This window comes from Corvus kubaryi, unplaced genomic scaffold (assembly GCF_017639235.1).
Source record: "Corvus kubaryi isolate FWS band 111438036 unplaced genomic scaffold, C.kubaryi_AGA036_p1.0 77, whole genome shotgun sequence".
NCBI classification, from domain to species: Eukaryota; Metazoa; Chordata; class Aves; order Passeriformes; family Corvidae; genus Corvus; species Corvus kubaryi.
In genome coordinates, this window is record NW_024582064.1 from 539684 (window position 1) to 555867 (window position 16184).

The 16184-nt window shown below is 37.7% G+C and overlaps 1 protein-coding gene across 8 annotated transcripts in view; it reads left to right on the forward strand.

The window, feature by feature from the left end:
* INPP4B (inositol polyphosphate-4-phosphatase type II B) overlaps positions 1 to 16184 on the forward strand; it is a 315266-nt gene that overhangs the window by 267754 nt on the left and 31328 nt on the right. For all 8 annotated transcript variants that reach the window (XM_042051970.1, XM_042051968.1, XM_042051973.1 and 5 more), the window contains 4 exons: positions 3351 to 3491; positions 6177 to 6274; positions 10858 to 10970; positions 13838 to 13992. In XM_042051970.1, the coding sequence (XP_041907904.1) occupies positions 3351 to 3491; positions 6177 to 6274; positions 10858 to 10970; positions 13838 to 13992 (507 nt within the window). The remainder of the gene's footprint in view (positions 1 to 3350; positions 3492 to 6176; positions 6275 to 10857; positions 10971 to 13837; positions 13993 to 16184) is intronic.

The window sequence follows — 16184 nt, forward strand, 5'->3', positions numbered from 1 at the left end:
CCATGTTTTCAAGGAAGCCCAAAACTGGACCAGCACTTAAAACCACACTGAAGTGATCTAAAATATTGCACTCAGCTGAAAGAAGAGCTGGGTAAAGAACCTCCAAGCTGAGTTGCTGTGACTGACCATGTGTGCATTTTTTTTCTTTTACAAAGCAAAGTCCATGTAAATGACTTGTTTTGGGTTTGCTGCAATGAGCTAAAGGTGTGCAATTTCAGCCAACTCAAAACAGCTGCAGGATCCATGACCTCGAGCTGTGTTGGGGGCTACTTTTTAGAAGTCTTCTAACAGGACTACAAGTGTTCGTCTATCATCATATGTGATGATTACAAATATTAGAGAATAATGCAAAGAAAGTTAGAGAGGGATATTTTTAAGCAGTCCTGCTTAGGCAAATAAGATACATTTAAATATTTAAGACCTAAACTTACAGAATTTTTTCTTAAATAGATGAAGATTTATTATTTAGTCTCTTAAAACACATGCTTGATTTCTCCACTCTTTTTTCCTGAAAGGTCATTAAATGTTAAAAAGTATGTACTGATTTTTCCATCTCATTGGAAAATGTTGTACCCACCTAATCCATCTCCTGCCAAAATCACCTAATATCTCTGCACTGAATCTAGCCATAAAAGAGAGAAAGCATATGATAATAAAATCTACTGTTGTATTGCTTTTTCTTCTTTAAGTAGAATCATAGACCTGTAAGATCTTTGGTAAACTGATGTCAAACAAGTCCTCCGGATTTCAGTACTTTGAATTGTTCCTTTTTTTTCTTCACCTGACTTCAGTCCTATTTCTGGACTTTCTAAACAGCTCTGTCATAGCTTTATAGTCTTTTCGTTACATAGTCAGAAATGCATTGTTTTCATTGCGCAGTTGGTAACAGACTTTTTAAAATTACCAAGGATTATCTCTAAGACTTCAAAAGTGTTTTGAAAAGGAAAAAAAAAAAAGAAAAGAAAGGACAAGGGGAAAGTCTCAAATTGTTCTGATGCTAATTTATCAAGCATAAAGGTCAGCATTTCTCAATGTTCTTTCACATGCAGAGATTTGTAGTGATTTTGGGAGTAGTGAAATGTAACAATGCAGTGATTTGGTGGCATTTTGGTTCTGTAGCGCATGCTCTTTGAATTAGACTAAACCAACATTTATTCTCAAGTTCATCAAAGCACTCCATCACAGGAGTGTTCTGGTAGCACTTGACGGCAGCCAGGAGGGCTCTCAGGCAGGCTGACAATTAATGCTGCTATGTAGAGGTCTGTCGCGGTGGAGTTGGATGGTAAAGTGCCACAACCTTCCCAAAAGTGTCTCCAGGAGGAAGCCGCTCGATGCAGCCACCACACTTGCACACACATCTACACACATACATCGGATAGCTCGCAAAACAGTCCGATGATGAAGGAGCAGGAAGGGTCTTTGCATGGGGTTCTATGGGAGAGATTTATGACAGCCACGCTTGTGCAAGCTTCCAGAGAAGCAGGCCTTGAACAATGAGGGGGGCCAGGGTTATATAGGGGAGCGGAGAGAGCACCAGGGACCAATGATCTGAGGGCAGGGGGCGGTGTAAAGGCAGGGCCAGGGTAAGGGAACCAGTAGGGAAACTCTGAGGGCGTGGCAATGGGGCGTATAAGGTAACAAGGGGTGGAGCGGACAACAGAGCCAACCAGGGAAGCAGGACTGGGGTACATTAACATAACAGAACAGAGCATAACGTAGAAAGGAACCTAGGAGTTGTCCCACCATAGGACTCCCTTCATTCCTTGTCCAGCAGGCCGGCCCACTGGCCTCCAGAGAGGTCATGGGAACCACATTCTTTACTATCCTTTTAGCTAGCTCTCTACTTCTTGCACATTAATTAAACAAGACACAAACTTACCTGGGAAGTAGAACTACTTTGTTTCCCCCCCCAGACATGTATTGTCCATGCAGGACTGATACTCCCTCTCAGTCAGGAACATCTGGCATCTGCTCAAAGACTGCATGCCAGTTCTAGCCTGTACTAAACAGATGCTGCTGTCCTTGCTGAATGCAATTATATTGCAGTCACAGGTCTGCACTGGATCCATTTTACTTTGTTCTCAGATACATGAGCAGGATAAACTTTAAACATGACCACTGGCTCTTCCAAGTGGAACCTGTTTATCCAAACACTTGAGCTGGTGCCACTCGTCCCTCAAGCTTGCCAAAGGTGTCAGAGCTACTGCAGAAACTGACCTTTATCATCAAGGTTTTCTGTCTTTTCTCACCCAGATTCTCCATGTCAGTGATCCAGATGGCATATTTATTCTTTAGCAAGTATGTGATTGATTATAAGAGTTGGATTATAAGATTGAAATAAGAGTTGGAGGGACTTCATGATTATTTAAATAGGTGCAAACAATTATCCATCTTAAATTTACATACAAAACTTGTGTGACTTCCTTGGCCTGGCTTCTGTAGGCAGGATAGATCTTCCTTCCTTCCTGTTGCTATAATACCCCTTGGTGGTGGTGTCGTATTCCAAATGTTCTCTGCAGGAGTGAAAATTTCAGTCTCCATTATCAGTCAGCCCTCGCTGATTAAAATGCCAGATCCTGGAAACAAATGGATTTGCTTCTAGTCTGTTCTTTTTTGATTAGACTGATTGCTCTAACAATAAAAGCAAAGTTAGCAGCATCCCATTGTTTCTGTTGTGGGGTCAGGCATCCATTCTCAAAGGCAGGTGAAATCCAACTTGGGGCTTCCACGTGATCAGAATTTGGCCTGGCAGCCAAAGTAGCACATTTTTCATAAAGTCAGACCAAACACAAATATAATCTACTATATATCATATCCCTTCTCCTAAAACAGGATTCATGTTTGTGTAATGAGCCTTCAATTATTATGCTCACGGAGACAATTTTGTTATTGGTGATGCTTTCTTCACCCAGGGAGAAAATCCAGCCACTGAAGAAAACAGTTTCACTTTGAGTTTTTGTGAAAGGTTTTTGCTCATATTACTTTTAGAGTAGATACCAGATCAAGTTGTTACTTTGGAAGGAAGTTGTTTTTGTAACTCAGCAAGATGCATTTTAAGAGTTGAGGTATTCTTATTGATATTTTGCTAGCAGAGGATTTTTTGCTGCTTTCTGTCTTAGTAATTTCATTCTTTTCACTTCAGTAAAGAAGTTAGTGTATGGTTACCTGCCTTTCTTCATATAGCTTGGTTATGCTCTGAAGACAAGCAAGCTGAATCATCCTTTTTCATGGTTCAATTAAGGGAAAAAGGGAGGGATTTATAAGTCTACACATTCTCTATAATTTATGAAGATTATTTTAAGCAAACCAATCAAGAACCCCATCCTTATTCTTGTTTTTATTTTTCCTAGTGAACATTACATTATAGAAGTCCAACTTCCAGCAAAGATGTTTGAGCTGCTGCCACAAGAGATTAAAGAAGGAAAGCTGCTTCGCATGTATCCAGTGCTCTTTAATGTTGGAATCAATGAACAGCAAACACTGGCAGAGAGGTAAGAAAAAGTCATGTTTTGTTTTCTGTCCAAGTATTACATGCTGGTACAGGATATCTCTCAGGATTAAAAAGAAATCTTTTTTGTTATTTGCTCTTGGACCATCTCACATTGACTTAGTGTATATTTTAAAAGGCATTAAAGGAAATAATCACAGGCTGTGAAGCAATGCAGAACAATGAAAAAGTCCAAATGAAGATAGGACCATAAGCAGGGCTTCGTTTCACAGAGTTGGTGCCATGTTTCTCTTGGACACAGATGCAAAATGGATTTCTGTTTCACAGATGCAGAATTTTGTTTGTATGTAGTACTTTGAAATTCTCAAACAAGAGTCTGAAAAATAAAAATGCTTATATCTTAAAGGTGAGGTTGAAGAGTCTGGACAAGTCATATGCTAGATAAATTTTCTCAGGGTTTTTTTTTTTCCATTTTTTTCCAGGGTTGTGGAGGGGTAGGTAATAATAGGGAATGCATTAGTAGTATGTGTGTAGAAACATGAAAGCTGATGAAGTTCTGATATTTTATTATTACTCCTCTGCAACAGATTGCTGGAAACTAATTAATTAGTATAATAACAGTCAAAGTTTCACCAACGTAATAATTTTTTCTTCCAAGAGAAGTGTATCTGTCGGTCATGTTAAATTACCACATTTGTGCAGGGCTAAAACAGCAAGGTAGAAGTCAAGATGTCAACACAGACAGCTACTTTTTTTAAACTTTTTTTTTCTAGCTGCTTTTATTAACATAGCATCCAAAATACATAATACTTGTCTTTAGATTGCATTTGCTAGAAGCTCAAGAGCAAAAGTATAGCTGGAGAAATAGAGGGAGGCAGGGAAAATCCTTAACCTGCACAATAGGCAAGAATTTAAGCACCCCAGGAGTTTCACCTCCTGTTCTTTGTAGAGAGCCAAGTAAAATCAGTCTGTTAAAGAAGACCATCAGGTATGTTTGTGGATGTTTATTGGAGACTTTTCCAAGATGAGTGGTGATATGTGAGAAAATTTAGGCAGAAAATTGAAATGGGAGACATAGACTGAATGAAAAGACAGTATGAACTGGCATTTTACTGGTGAAAGACTTGGGTAGTTGGTTAGAGAATTTGGGAACTTCTTGAAAATGAAAATAGGTTATTCTTGATGCCATAAAGAGGAAAGTGCTGAGAGAAGTGACATGGCAAAAGTGATAATGTGCAAAAGCATGACAGTTGTGAGTGGGGCACATCTAATTTTCCAAAATAAGAGAGAAGGCAGTATGTGGTAACCAAGAAGCAAGTTGGTGAGAGCTTACATGGGTAGGATAGGCAGGAGGGATTGAGTGTTACAAATGTTCTGAAGAAAGATTTGACAAGGTTTAAAAATGGCCTGATTACATGGGGACTTGTAGAGGAGTTGGCATGAAAAAATGCCTGGCTTGCAGGTGAAGTGGCAGGAGGTACTGTTCACAGTGGTCATTTTACATTGTGCACAAAGAAAGCCATGAGAGAAAAAATAATACCCGCATATCTATAAATATGAATATGTACTAATATCTACCAAGCAAATCAATTCAATGCAGAAGCAGATTTCCTACATGCAGTTACAGTCTGCTTTTGTCTTAATTAAAAATATTGCTTAACTCCTAAAGTTGCACATTTGTTTTTGAGACTGAAAACTCCACATGATTTTTGGTTAAAAATATGGGGGCTTTTGTGGGATATAGAACATGAGAATATAAAAACATTTTTGTGGCAAATTTCTAGGAAATGTTACTCTATTAGATAAAAACATCTCCTTTTTTTGTTGTTTTTTGATAGAATACACTTGAGATTATTTCTGATTTAAAGGAAACATTCTCATGTGACAGTGCAGCAGTGGCTACTGAGGAAGTAGCCGAGTCTTCTCCCTCTTTGTCCAATTTAAATATTTGCTTCACTTGTACACAATGTAGCACTATATTTGGTATCTTCTGGTTTGTGTCCCCTTTTCTCTACCTGAGTTTCTCACTTACCTGCCCATGCCTCTCTTCCTTTACTCCTCCATTTCAATTTCAAAGCTATTCTAAAGATGAAATGCAAAAACTTGGCCCTAACTGCCCAGGGGACATTCCTGTCTTTACAATCACATCTCCTGTAGTACCATGAGAGGTACCATGAGATTTATTTTTTTGGAGGGTGAAACTTGGCTGTTGTAGAAATCTTGGTCTTAGAGAGAAAGATATTTGTTGCTATAACTATAGTTAGTTTGTAGATAAGCTTTTCTTCCATCTTGTGTCTCTTCAGTATTGTCCAGCTCTTGTAGAAATTCATATACTTAAGCAACAGCAGCAGTAAGAGATGGAGGAGTTGGTGTTCTCTGCCTATGGTCCCATTTGGAATCCCCCCAGGACGCTTTTTCATTTATTCAGGATTTGTGAGGGCAAAAATAATAAGTGCCTTACTGCACATTTGTAAATGGATTACTATGTTAATAAATTTTTGGATGAATTATCCATCAGTGATGATCTCATTTCCAAAAATTAGTTCCAAAGCACACAAGAACTTAACTACTGCACATTTGACAAAATCTAATACATTCAGCACTATAAAACAAGCAATATAAAATCAAAGTTATTTCTTTATGCAAAGATAATGGTGAAGGATAATTTATCTTTGTTTTGGTTTGTGGGTTTGGGTTCTTTTTCATAATTTATTGTGCATTTTCTTAGGTTTGGAGATACCACTTTGCAGGAAAACATTAACCAAGAAAACTTAGAACTTCTCAAAGAATATTACAAGTTATTTACGGAAAAAATGCCTCCTGATTGTGAGTACAAAACAATGCAATATCCAGATGGCTTTGAAAAGCTTTGATGGGTAAAAGGTTGTAAGACAGTAATGTTAGCAGAATCACATAACTTGTTCCATAAATTTAAACATTTTGTATCTGTACACAGCCCTGCTGATGTCAAGAATGAATTCAGGCCCAATGCCACAGCAGAAACTACAGAGAGAATGAAACAGAGTAATGATGAACTGAACAGCTATTTTAAGTTATTAAAATAATAAGTGTCTTAATATTTCAAGTAAAGGACAGTCTGAATCTACTGTATTTGGACAGAAATATTCAGTGGGAAATGTCATCAGTTTCGGTCATTCCCTCTGTTCTTATTCTGAAAATGTATTGAGGTTTGGTGAATCACTGAGAAATCTGCAGATGCAAATACAGGCAAAGAGCCACATCATCAAAATATGAATAACAAGGTTTCATTAGACTAAGCCCTGTATGCCAATTTTATAGAAATTCGATATCATAAACATTACTATGCTCTTAACTCTGATTGTCGAAAGCAAGGACTGAAAAGACATTTGCATCAATCTAATCCTGTTAAAGTAGTTTTAATGCCCAAACTATAGTCTCAAATGTTGCAGATTTAAGAGCCTGATTTTTAAATCCTGTGTAAAGCTTTGATATGTCACTGTGTATGAATACATGTTTATCTTTTATATCAAGATTATTTTAATTTGTTAATAATTTTGACAGAAACAAAAGCTCTGTTCCTAAAAGGTGGGCAGGATGCCCATCCATCCACCCACAGACCTAGTATTTCTAGGATGTCTACAGAGAAACTCACACAACAAGTTGGGTAATTAATTCAGGGGAATCTTGCCAAGAAAATATCCTTGAAAAACTAACCTCGTCTAGAGTTAGGACTAAGGTAGATCTGCTACCTCATAAATTGTTTCGATTATATAAATGCACAAATTTGCATGCAGATAGTATTGGCGGTTTTCATTAACAGAATTTAAACTTGTACTGCCTTCCTGCAGGATTATTAGTGAGCCACACAGTTCCTGGACTTCTTTCAGACTGTGCAGGCTTTTGAGAACTAATCTTGTCTAGTTCATCATCTCTTTTCTGGTTATTATAACCTTCTTTCTTCTTTCTTTTTTCTCTACCTTAAAGATCTGAGTCTCTTCTTTATACAAATTTTTATAGAACACAAAGCACCTGTTGGTTCCATTGCCCTCCCAGTAGTTGCCTGCCATTATACAGAATCACTCTTCTGCCTTGGAGGAATGTGCCTTTTAAACCAGCCCGCTGGGAAAAAAGTGAAGCCCTCAAACTTGTTCATTTGGGGGACGACTTTAATCCCTCCCCTCTTCCCCCACCTCTGGAGGACAAACCTCCATACAGAGCTGGCAGCAGCCCTGGTGCTGTAGCCAAGTGAGAGGCATTCAGTGTTGAAGGCTCTTTGATGGTTTTGTCCCACCTTTCCGGATAATTTCCTGTAGTGCCAAATCTGTGCTACAAAATGAATGCAGGACCCTGTTCCCAAAGCTGTTAGTTCCAGACGGTGGTCATAAAGCCCAACAGAATTTGAGGACTCACAGCCCTGTTTGCCAGGCTGTTGCATCCACCTTTGGCAGCCTCCCTCGCCTGCTGCTTCATTCATATATTCCCTATAAAAAATTCAATTTTCCACTCCCAGAAAGGTATTGCCACCTTTGCTATTAGTTTTCCTCTCATGTCTGTATTTTCCCTTGCCAGTAAGATTCTTGCTTGTAACTAAGCAAACACTGACTTTCTATCTTCTTTAAGATGAACATACACTCCATCATTCACCTGTTTCTTAATATCTTATGTTCTTTTATCAGAAACTGAAAATAGGAGTGTGTTCCCAGAAAGATTCCTACCAAAATGCTGGCCAAATATAGCTCTGGTTGAGGGACTCATGTGGTACTGCTTTTATAGTAAAGCTGTCTTGGTTTGAAAGACAGGTGTCTGCTAAGGAAGGCAGAAAAGCCTCCCTTGGAATGGCAGATGCAACCCTCTTCCCTCCGAGATATTATAATTTTGAAATCAAGGGCTTTTAGGCAAAGACGTAGGAAATAGGATTAACAGTTCTTTACTATTATATATATAACCAGTCAAACAGACAACAATAACTATGGCAGTAACAGCAAACAATCACAAACCCAGTCCCAGCCTTCTCGGCTGTCAGGCCCTTTCCCCTCGGGTGCAGTTCCGCTCGCAGCCGGCAGGGGCGCTGGCGGCTCCCGGTGAGCAGGGCAGGTGCGATGGTTCCCCCGCGGCTGCAGGGGGCGCTCCGGAGCAAGCTCGGGGAGCACGTGGCACTGGTGGCCTGGGGTCCCGGGAAGGGATGGAACAAAGGCTTCACAAACCCCTGGGCAGCTGGCCCCGGTGTCTGGCCGGACTCTCGGGAACAGCAGGCTGGAACGGCAGGCTGGAACGGCAGGGACGAGCACAAATCCCAGGTGGCAGATGTGATGTATCCAAGCGGGGAACCCCCCGGAGGTCTGGGCAGGCAGGGCGAGCGTAGCGAAGGCTGGAAGCAGCAGCGGGGCAAGGCGGCCACGGCCCGGCCTCCAGCGGGGCAGGGAAGGCGGCTTTGGGATCCCGGGGCTTTCCAGCACAAGGAAAAGCAGCCGAAGCAAGCTGACTCCTCTCTGTCCAAACGCTGGAGACCCAAATGCCCACACACCCAGGTGAAACAAAAGGAGCAGCCAGGTCTTTTGTCTCTCTTAAGCACCCAGGGATTTGTCGTCTTAATAACAGTATGGGGAAAAAAATTCCTTTAACAGAAAAAAACCTAGACCTCTTAAAACCCCAACAAAAGCTAAGGATACTAAGGGTCCAAAAATGTTAGATTGTTGTTCAGTAGTAGATAATTAACTGAAAACAAAAAGGCTGTTTGGTACTTCCAGGCTCCTCCCCCTTATAATCGATGAGCCTGATTTGATGGTTTAATACTGTGGGGGACCCAAGGAGTTTAAGCAATTGATCATTTCCAGTCAAGGTGCAACTGATTGGGTAGTACTATAAATTAGGAGACTCTTGCTTTACCTGTGGTGAAATCACCCCTCAGAGATGCTTCATTTTCTGCTGTGGACCAAAGGAAAGCTGCCTAGAAGCGATAAAGTGTTTAGTGATACATTTACATAATCTCGAAGTATCTTTGTCACTGTGTACTTTGTGTTTTAAAGAAACAGATGCAGCCATAAGTGTAATAGTCTAGCAGATTGTGATGTGTTTTTATGTGTTCTGCATAATCTAAGTGTACAATCAGGACTTGTAATATACAGTTAAAACAATCCACATTGACATTATTGCAAAACAAGTTTGACTGTACTTCTTCCTCCCTTTTTTTTTTTGTTTGTTCATTTGTTTCTTTATTTGTTTGGGGGTTTTTAGACAGCACAGTATGAGTAAAGCAACTTCGCTCTTTTTGAATATATTTAAATTACTTCTTACTATGAATCATGGATAAGGGAAACTACAGAATTTATTAGATGTAAAAGTTAAAAGCCTGTTGATAAGAGGGATCATTCCAGCTTGGATCAGGTTAGGAGAATGGATATTGACCTTCATTAATACTTCTCTCATTTTTATTCTTTCAATTGAGTATAAGTCTTTTGGGCTTGGGTTTGGGGCCTGGGTTGTTGGTTTTTTCCCCCCTCACTGGATGGACAATTTACTTTCTCTCCTTGAAGAAACTGTATTCATTTACCAATTTAGTTTTACTTTGTCTCAGTTGATTCTGAGCCTTTCTTTTTTGGTGATAACTATAATTAAGCTTCTTTTTACTTCACCACCATGAGAAGAAATAATTTCAGAAAACAGATTCTGCTTGTTTCTACTGATTTTCAAAGCTAGTGAAGATAAAAGTTACATTAGAAAAAACCCTCCTATATATACATATGAAACAGAGGAGGAAATTAAATCACCTACTCTTGAATTTTTGCTAGAGATGTAGGACAAATTAAACTTCATCTTAGATGCCATACCCAGAACAAACAGGTAAAATTTTTGATCTTAACTAAACCTGAAATTATTTTCTACTTCAAAATAAAGTCCCATTTAATTTCAGACTGAGAAATACACTTTGTTAAACCTCAGAGGGGATACTTAGTGCTGTTTAACCTTATGTTACATTATATACAAAATTAAGGCACATTTCAAAACAAAAATGAGATGTATCAATTTGAAAACAAAACCAAAATTTTTTACTTTAAAATAAAATAAATCATCCCATCAAAGAGCAGGTTGTAATACATTCAGGGTTTTTTTTCTGATTTCCATTGAATGTCTGTAATAGCTGATGAACAGAACTACAGCAGAGATTTGATTTTGTTTTTCACCATCCATTTATAAGATAAAGGTTGAAGACACTTTAATTTTCCACATGAGTATCTTAGGAAGGACAAGCCAATACTCAGACATAAGGTTTGCTTATTCCTTAAATATTTAGCTGGTAATTTCCATCCTGTGTTCCCAAACAAGGCTGTATATAATAGACCTGTTCTTCACCATGAGCATTCTTTAGTCAGGACAACCATATCACCAACCTTATCATAATGAGCAACTTTATCATCCTTTTTTTCCAGGTCTGCCCCATTTTCAAGAACAAAATGATTTAAAGGGATTGCTAGGAAGTCTTCATCAAAATATCCAGGCCAAAAAGAGAAAGAATGTAGAAATCATGTGGCTGGCTGCGACGGTAAGCTCTCTTGTTCCAAAGAAATTGATGATGATGAACTAATTTTCATAAGCCTGCTGATATTGTAAGTGCAATGGATTTTAAGGATATGATTGGAGAACTCACTGGTTAAAGTAGGCAGATGTGCTGAAATAATTTTCTAACATACCCATTCTCATAGTCACTCATTCCACTCATAAATGCATCTCTTCTTCCTCCACTTAAATTGCAGATAATTTCTTTTTTGCACTTTTTAAACTGGTAGAACCTGCCAGATTTCAAGCTATTTGATTCATATCCATTCTTTGATAATATAAAATTACTCCAAATAATTTCTTTTTTGTCATGTCCTTGAGGTATGATGTGGGACATGATTGCTTGCTCTGGCTTTTTTTTACTATTACTACATTCAGCTTTTGATTTTCTGTAATTAAATTAATTTCACAAATAACTGTTGCAAAAGAGATGCAAAGGACAGACAATCAGACACAGGGAGAACACAAAGAAAATTATTTATCTAACAATGATTAATACTTACTTTGCTTTTTTCCCATAATTCCTTTCTGTTTCCCAATTCTATGGGGTTTGCGCATACATATTAAAAAAAAAGGCCAGGAAAAGAACTCTTAGATGTTTATAAAGAGCTCAGGCTTTTCAGGAATGTGAAATTCAGCCAGGCAGTTGTCTTATATTTAGAAAAGTACCCTTGGTATCTCTGCCGTCTTATACCAGCAGGGAGTTTTTGGTATCTGCTGAAAGTGAAGCAAGGCTTTGTGTTTTGGGAGACTTTCAAATGTATATACCCTTCACGGCAAATAAATATTTGATACAAAATTATTAATAACAAATTCCATGACTTTTTATTAACACCGGGGAAAAGACAATCTTAACTATGTCTTTGAACTATGTCTTTGTATTAATAACACTGCTGTAACTTTCACATTACTAATAACATTTTGCCATGTGGTCAATAAATATTATCACATGCTATTGCAGTATAAATCCTTTGTAAGTAAAAATATAAGGTTTTCTTGCAGTACCAGTCCTGCAATTACTATGAAACATTGCTTTTAAAAAAGTAGAAGGAACAGTATAAAATGAGTTACAAAGAATATGCCAGAATGTGCAAAATCTTTGGGTATAGAAAGTTGTATTTTACCATCTCTTCAGGGTTTCCTGAAAATAATTTCATGGGTAAAAAGCATTCTTTGGATATAACAAAATGCTTCAGGTTTTCCCTTCACTGAATTCTATTTCTCTTTAGGTTCCCTTACTTTAACTTTCTCAAATGTGTATTTCTGGTTCCATTGATCTACACACTGTTGTGTTATGTTCCATTTATTTTTTGAAAAGGATGTAAGAATATAACTTTGTCAGTGCAGTAGCTGTGCAATATCACTTTTTTATTGCAGTAGGTATATGAGATTCCACATATGTATCTGGACCTACATGTAATCCCTGATATAACAGGACTGTAAGAATAAATCTAATAGAAGTTAAGTCTGTTTCTTCTCCTCCTGTGTCCTCCCTACATCAGAGCCCATCACTCATCCAGAGTAATTGCCTGGGATTTTCTATGACTTTATTTTTTTATGGTTTTTTATCTTTTAAATTTTTTTAATGACTCATTCACATTGAATAGCCCCCATGACTCATGGACTTCCGAAGACACTATTGTAAAGAGAATTAATCTCTTCAATTAAACACTTCTTTCACAGCATTATTTAAGAAAATTATCGTATAGTACTTTATTTAAATCCCAGTGCAACTGTGCAAATTTTTAAACAGATTTCACTTTTAAAATTTTGAATTACGGGATGGAAGAAACACTCATAGGTTCTCCTTCACTACTCTGTACCTCTTCAGGTTCTAAGTATGATTCCCTTAATTGATTCCCTGAATTGAACTTTTGAGATTGTCCTCACCATGGTATCACAAAGGCCTTAAAGACTAAGTATTTTCTGGGACATTGATTTTAATAGAATTCCTGAGAATGCACTTAACAGATGGAGAAATGCTTATTTGCTGAAGTGGCACTATGGAGATCATGTTCCAGTTTCATCCTACAAGCTCTCCCATGATAGCCAATGTGGGAAGTTCCTTTGGATGATTGCTGCTCTAATTTATTGCCTTGCCTTGTTTATGTTTCTCATAAATATTTTGGGGTTTCATACTGATATGCCTATGATTCTCCAGGGATAGGTGTAAGCAAGGCAAAGTATTACCTTTTCTCAGGACAAATTATATGTGGTGAAAAGGTAGATGCAAACTTGGGCATGGCATTTCTCCTTCAAATTTTTCTTCTTCTAGTCAAATATTCTTTGAAACCGAAGTATAAACTAATGAACTGGTACAACCACAGGTTATTCTTAAGGGGAGAAATTATCCTCAAAAATGTCATGTTTCTCTTATAAATTTTTCAAAGAGTAAGTAAAAGTAGACAATCCATGGCAGTCATTTGTGTTAAACTTTATTAATTGTGAGTCACACATTGAACAGTTTTCCTGTTGAAAATAAAAACTATTTAAGTTCAGATGTGTCTGAATCCATATGTTCACAAGAAGCTAGTCTGCTGCATTCATGTTCGTGAGTTAAGACTTATCAAGGTTTTTCTTTATTCATTAGGTGTTCAGACAATTCAGCTTTCATTGAGCAGGGTGGTCACTAGATTAAGTGAAGGAACTGGGTTTTTTTTATAGCCTAGGCTAACAGAAGTCCTATTTCAAGTTCAGGAACTGGATGCACCGGTACTAACTTTTAATAGGTGCTTGCTTCTTGAGAAATACTGTAGCTTTCTGTATGCACTTTCTGGGCTTGCAGAGTTGTAGGGGCTGCACAGCCTGCCTGGTGTGAGAAGGGCCAACCTGTGGGGCCTGCCTGTGTTTCAGATTTGCCGGAAGCTGAACGGAGTGCGCTTCACCTGCTGCAAAAGTGCCAAAGACAGGACATCCATGTCGGTGACACTGGAGCAGTGCTCCATCCTGAGGGACGAGCATCAGCTGCACAAAGACTTCTTCATTCGGGCGCTGGATTGCATGAGGAGGTAGGTGGAATGCTCCAAAGTGCCCTTTGAGCTAGGCCAGGACCACAAGCACAGAGGGTCTAAAGCTGGTTGTAAATGCTCAGCAGAGCCCGGGCCTGGCTGAGCACAGTCTGAGCAGCAGCCTGACCACTGGTAAGTCACCTCTGGAGTGCAGGGTCTTTGCAGCTGTGTGTTTTATCAGTAATTAACAGTTTCTGAGATAGAGATGTGAAACCTTCAGAGTGTCAGCTCACTGACTGTAGAATCTGAGCAGCAGTCTGAACAGCAGTGGTTTTAAAAAAAGTTTTTTCAGTTTTGAGGGTATTTTTTAAAAACATTTACACAGTCATTAAATAATTTGTATAACATTTATACAAATACTGTGAAAGCAAAAGAAGCATATGTTACAGATGGCAATTCTTCCTAGTTTGTGTTATTGAAAAGAAACATCCAACTAAGTTTGGACTATTGGTGATTGCCATTAATATCTGATAAAGTCATTACTGTGCTTTAAAAAAAAGTTAATTAAATGATGTTTTATTCTAAACAGAAAATTGAGGCTGATGTTATCAGGAATGTGTAATTAAAAGATGTAAAGATTTCTCATTACCTGAGTCTTTGATGAATAAAAAACTTTATTGAGCAAACAAGTTTTGATCATAAAATGAATCCAGATGCTAGATTGTCCAAAGAAACTTTCATCATTGGTTTTAATGAGCTTAATCATATGATTTTAATCATATCATAACAATTTTAATCATATTTTCTATAGGAGTATTTAAAAATGTATCCACAACACTAGAATAACATAGAACAAAGGTCACTGTAAAACTGATAGAAAATCTTTTGGTCAGCCTGCACAGAAGTAACTGAATCATATCTTTCTTGGACTTTAGTGAAACACAAATTGTTTGTATGGTGGATTTGCACAGATCATATGAAGTAAACAATCATGTTTACAGTCTGTAATGGGTAATTCTGGACCTTCATATTTATTATTGCCATTCATATTTATTATTATTATTAGGTGTTTAATGTCTCGATTAATACTGTAGGCTTACCCACATGTCCTTTTGTCCTTTGGCAAAGGTAGCTGTTCTAAAGGAAAAAAGGTAATTTTATAAAGAGTAAATGGCCAGAGATGGCTCAGTTGTAGGTTTGGTTCACAAGGTGCTGCTAATGCAGTGAAATGTGGCGTGTTGAACTGAGCTGTATTGTTTTGTATGTGTTGTTACCTTGCATAAATCCCTCAGTCTCTGCAGTAGTTCAGTGAGTGAATGACTTGTGTGCAGTCTCCCATAACTACATTTTTTATCATTAATGAATTCTGAGTTTTCTGTGTTAAATTTCATTTGTGTTGGCATTTCAAATGCTTTTTTTTTCTGTTATGTCTCCAATAAACATAAAAGTGTGTAAGCTACAGTAAGTTACCAGGAAAACTAATTAATTATATAAAAACATCATAATGTTAGAATAGCATTGAGTAGTGGATTGGAAAATTTTCACAGACATAAATATAATTTAAAAAACCCCTAACTTGCAAGTACAAAAATCTAGTAGGTTTTTGTAGATCAAAATGTGAATGATTTTGAGTGGGTTTATATCATGTGACTGATTTGAAAATTGAGAAGATTAACACATTAGTTATATTCGCAGATAACAGTAATTTGAAGTCACAAAAGAACGGTCTAAAGACAAAAAAATCTGAATAATACTTAAAAATTAAATTAGCAGATGGATGTATGAGGTTGAAGCACCATTGCAAAAATGTAAAATCTATTGGTTATGCTGTAGTTTCAAACAGAGAAAAGCTTTATCCTGCTCCTACCCTGTAAATGAATTTCAAACGTGAACTAAAGTAGGTGAAAGGTGTGTTTGATGGGAGGCAATAATTTTTACTCGGGTGGTAGGATTGCATGATTATTAAAGCAAAGACCTTGCAAGTAGTGGCAGTAGCATACAAAATAATTTGCACCATGAGGATAAATAAATAAATTAATAAATATTTTAACTCTGCTAGTTGTTTTCAGTGTAACACTGTCCATGTAACTGGAGGTTTAAAAATAAAATATAAAAAAAAGAAAAGCAGCCAGATTACTCTTTTTCCCTCCCAAATTGCTCTTTTTCCCCTCATGAGTTGGTCAATGCAAGCCCAAAAATTCAGAACAGAAGAGTAAAAATGTCAAATGGGAGCACAGTACTTCACAGTGCTC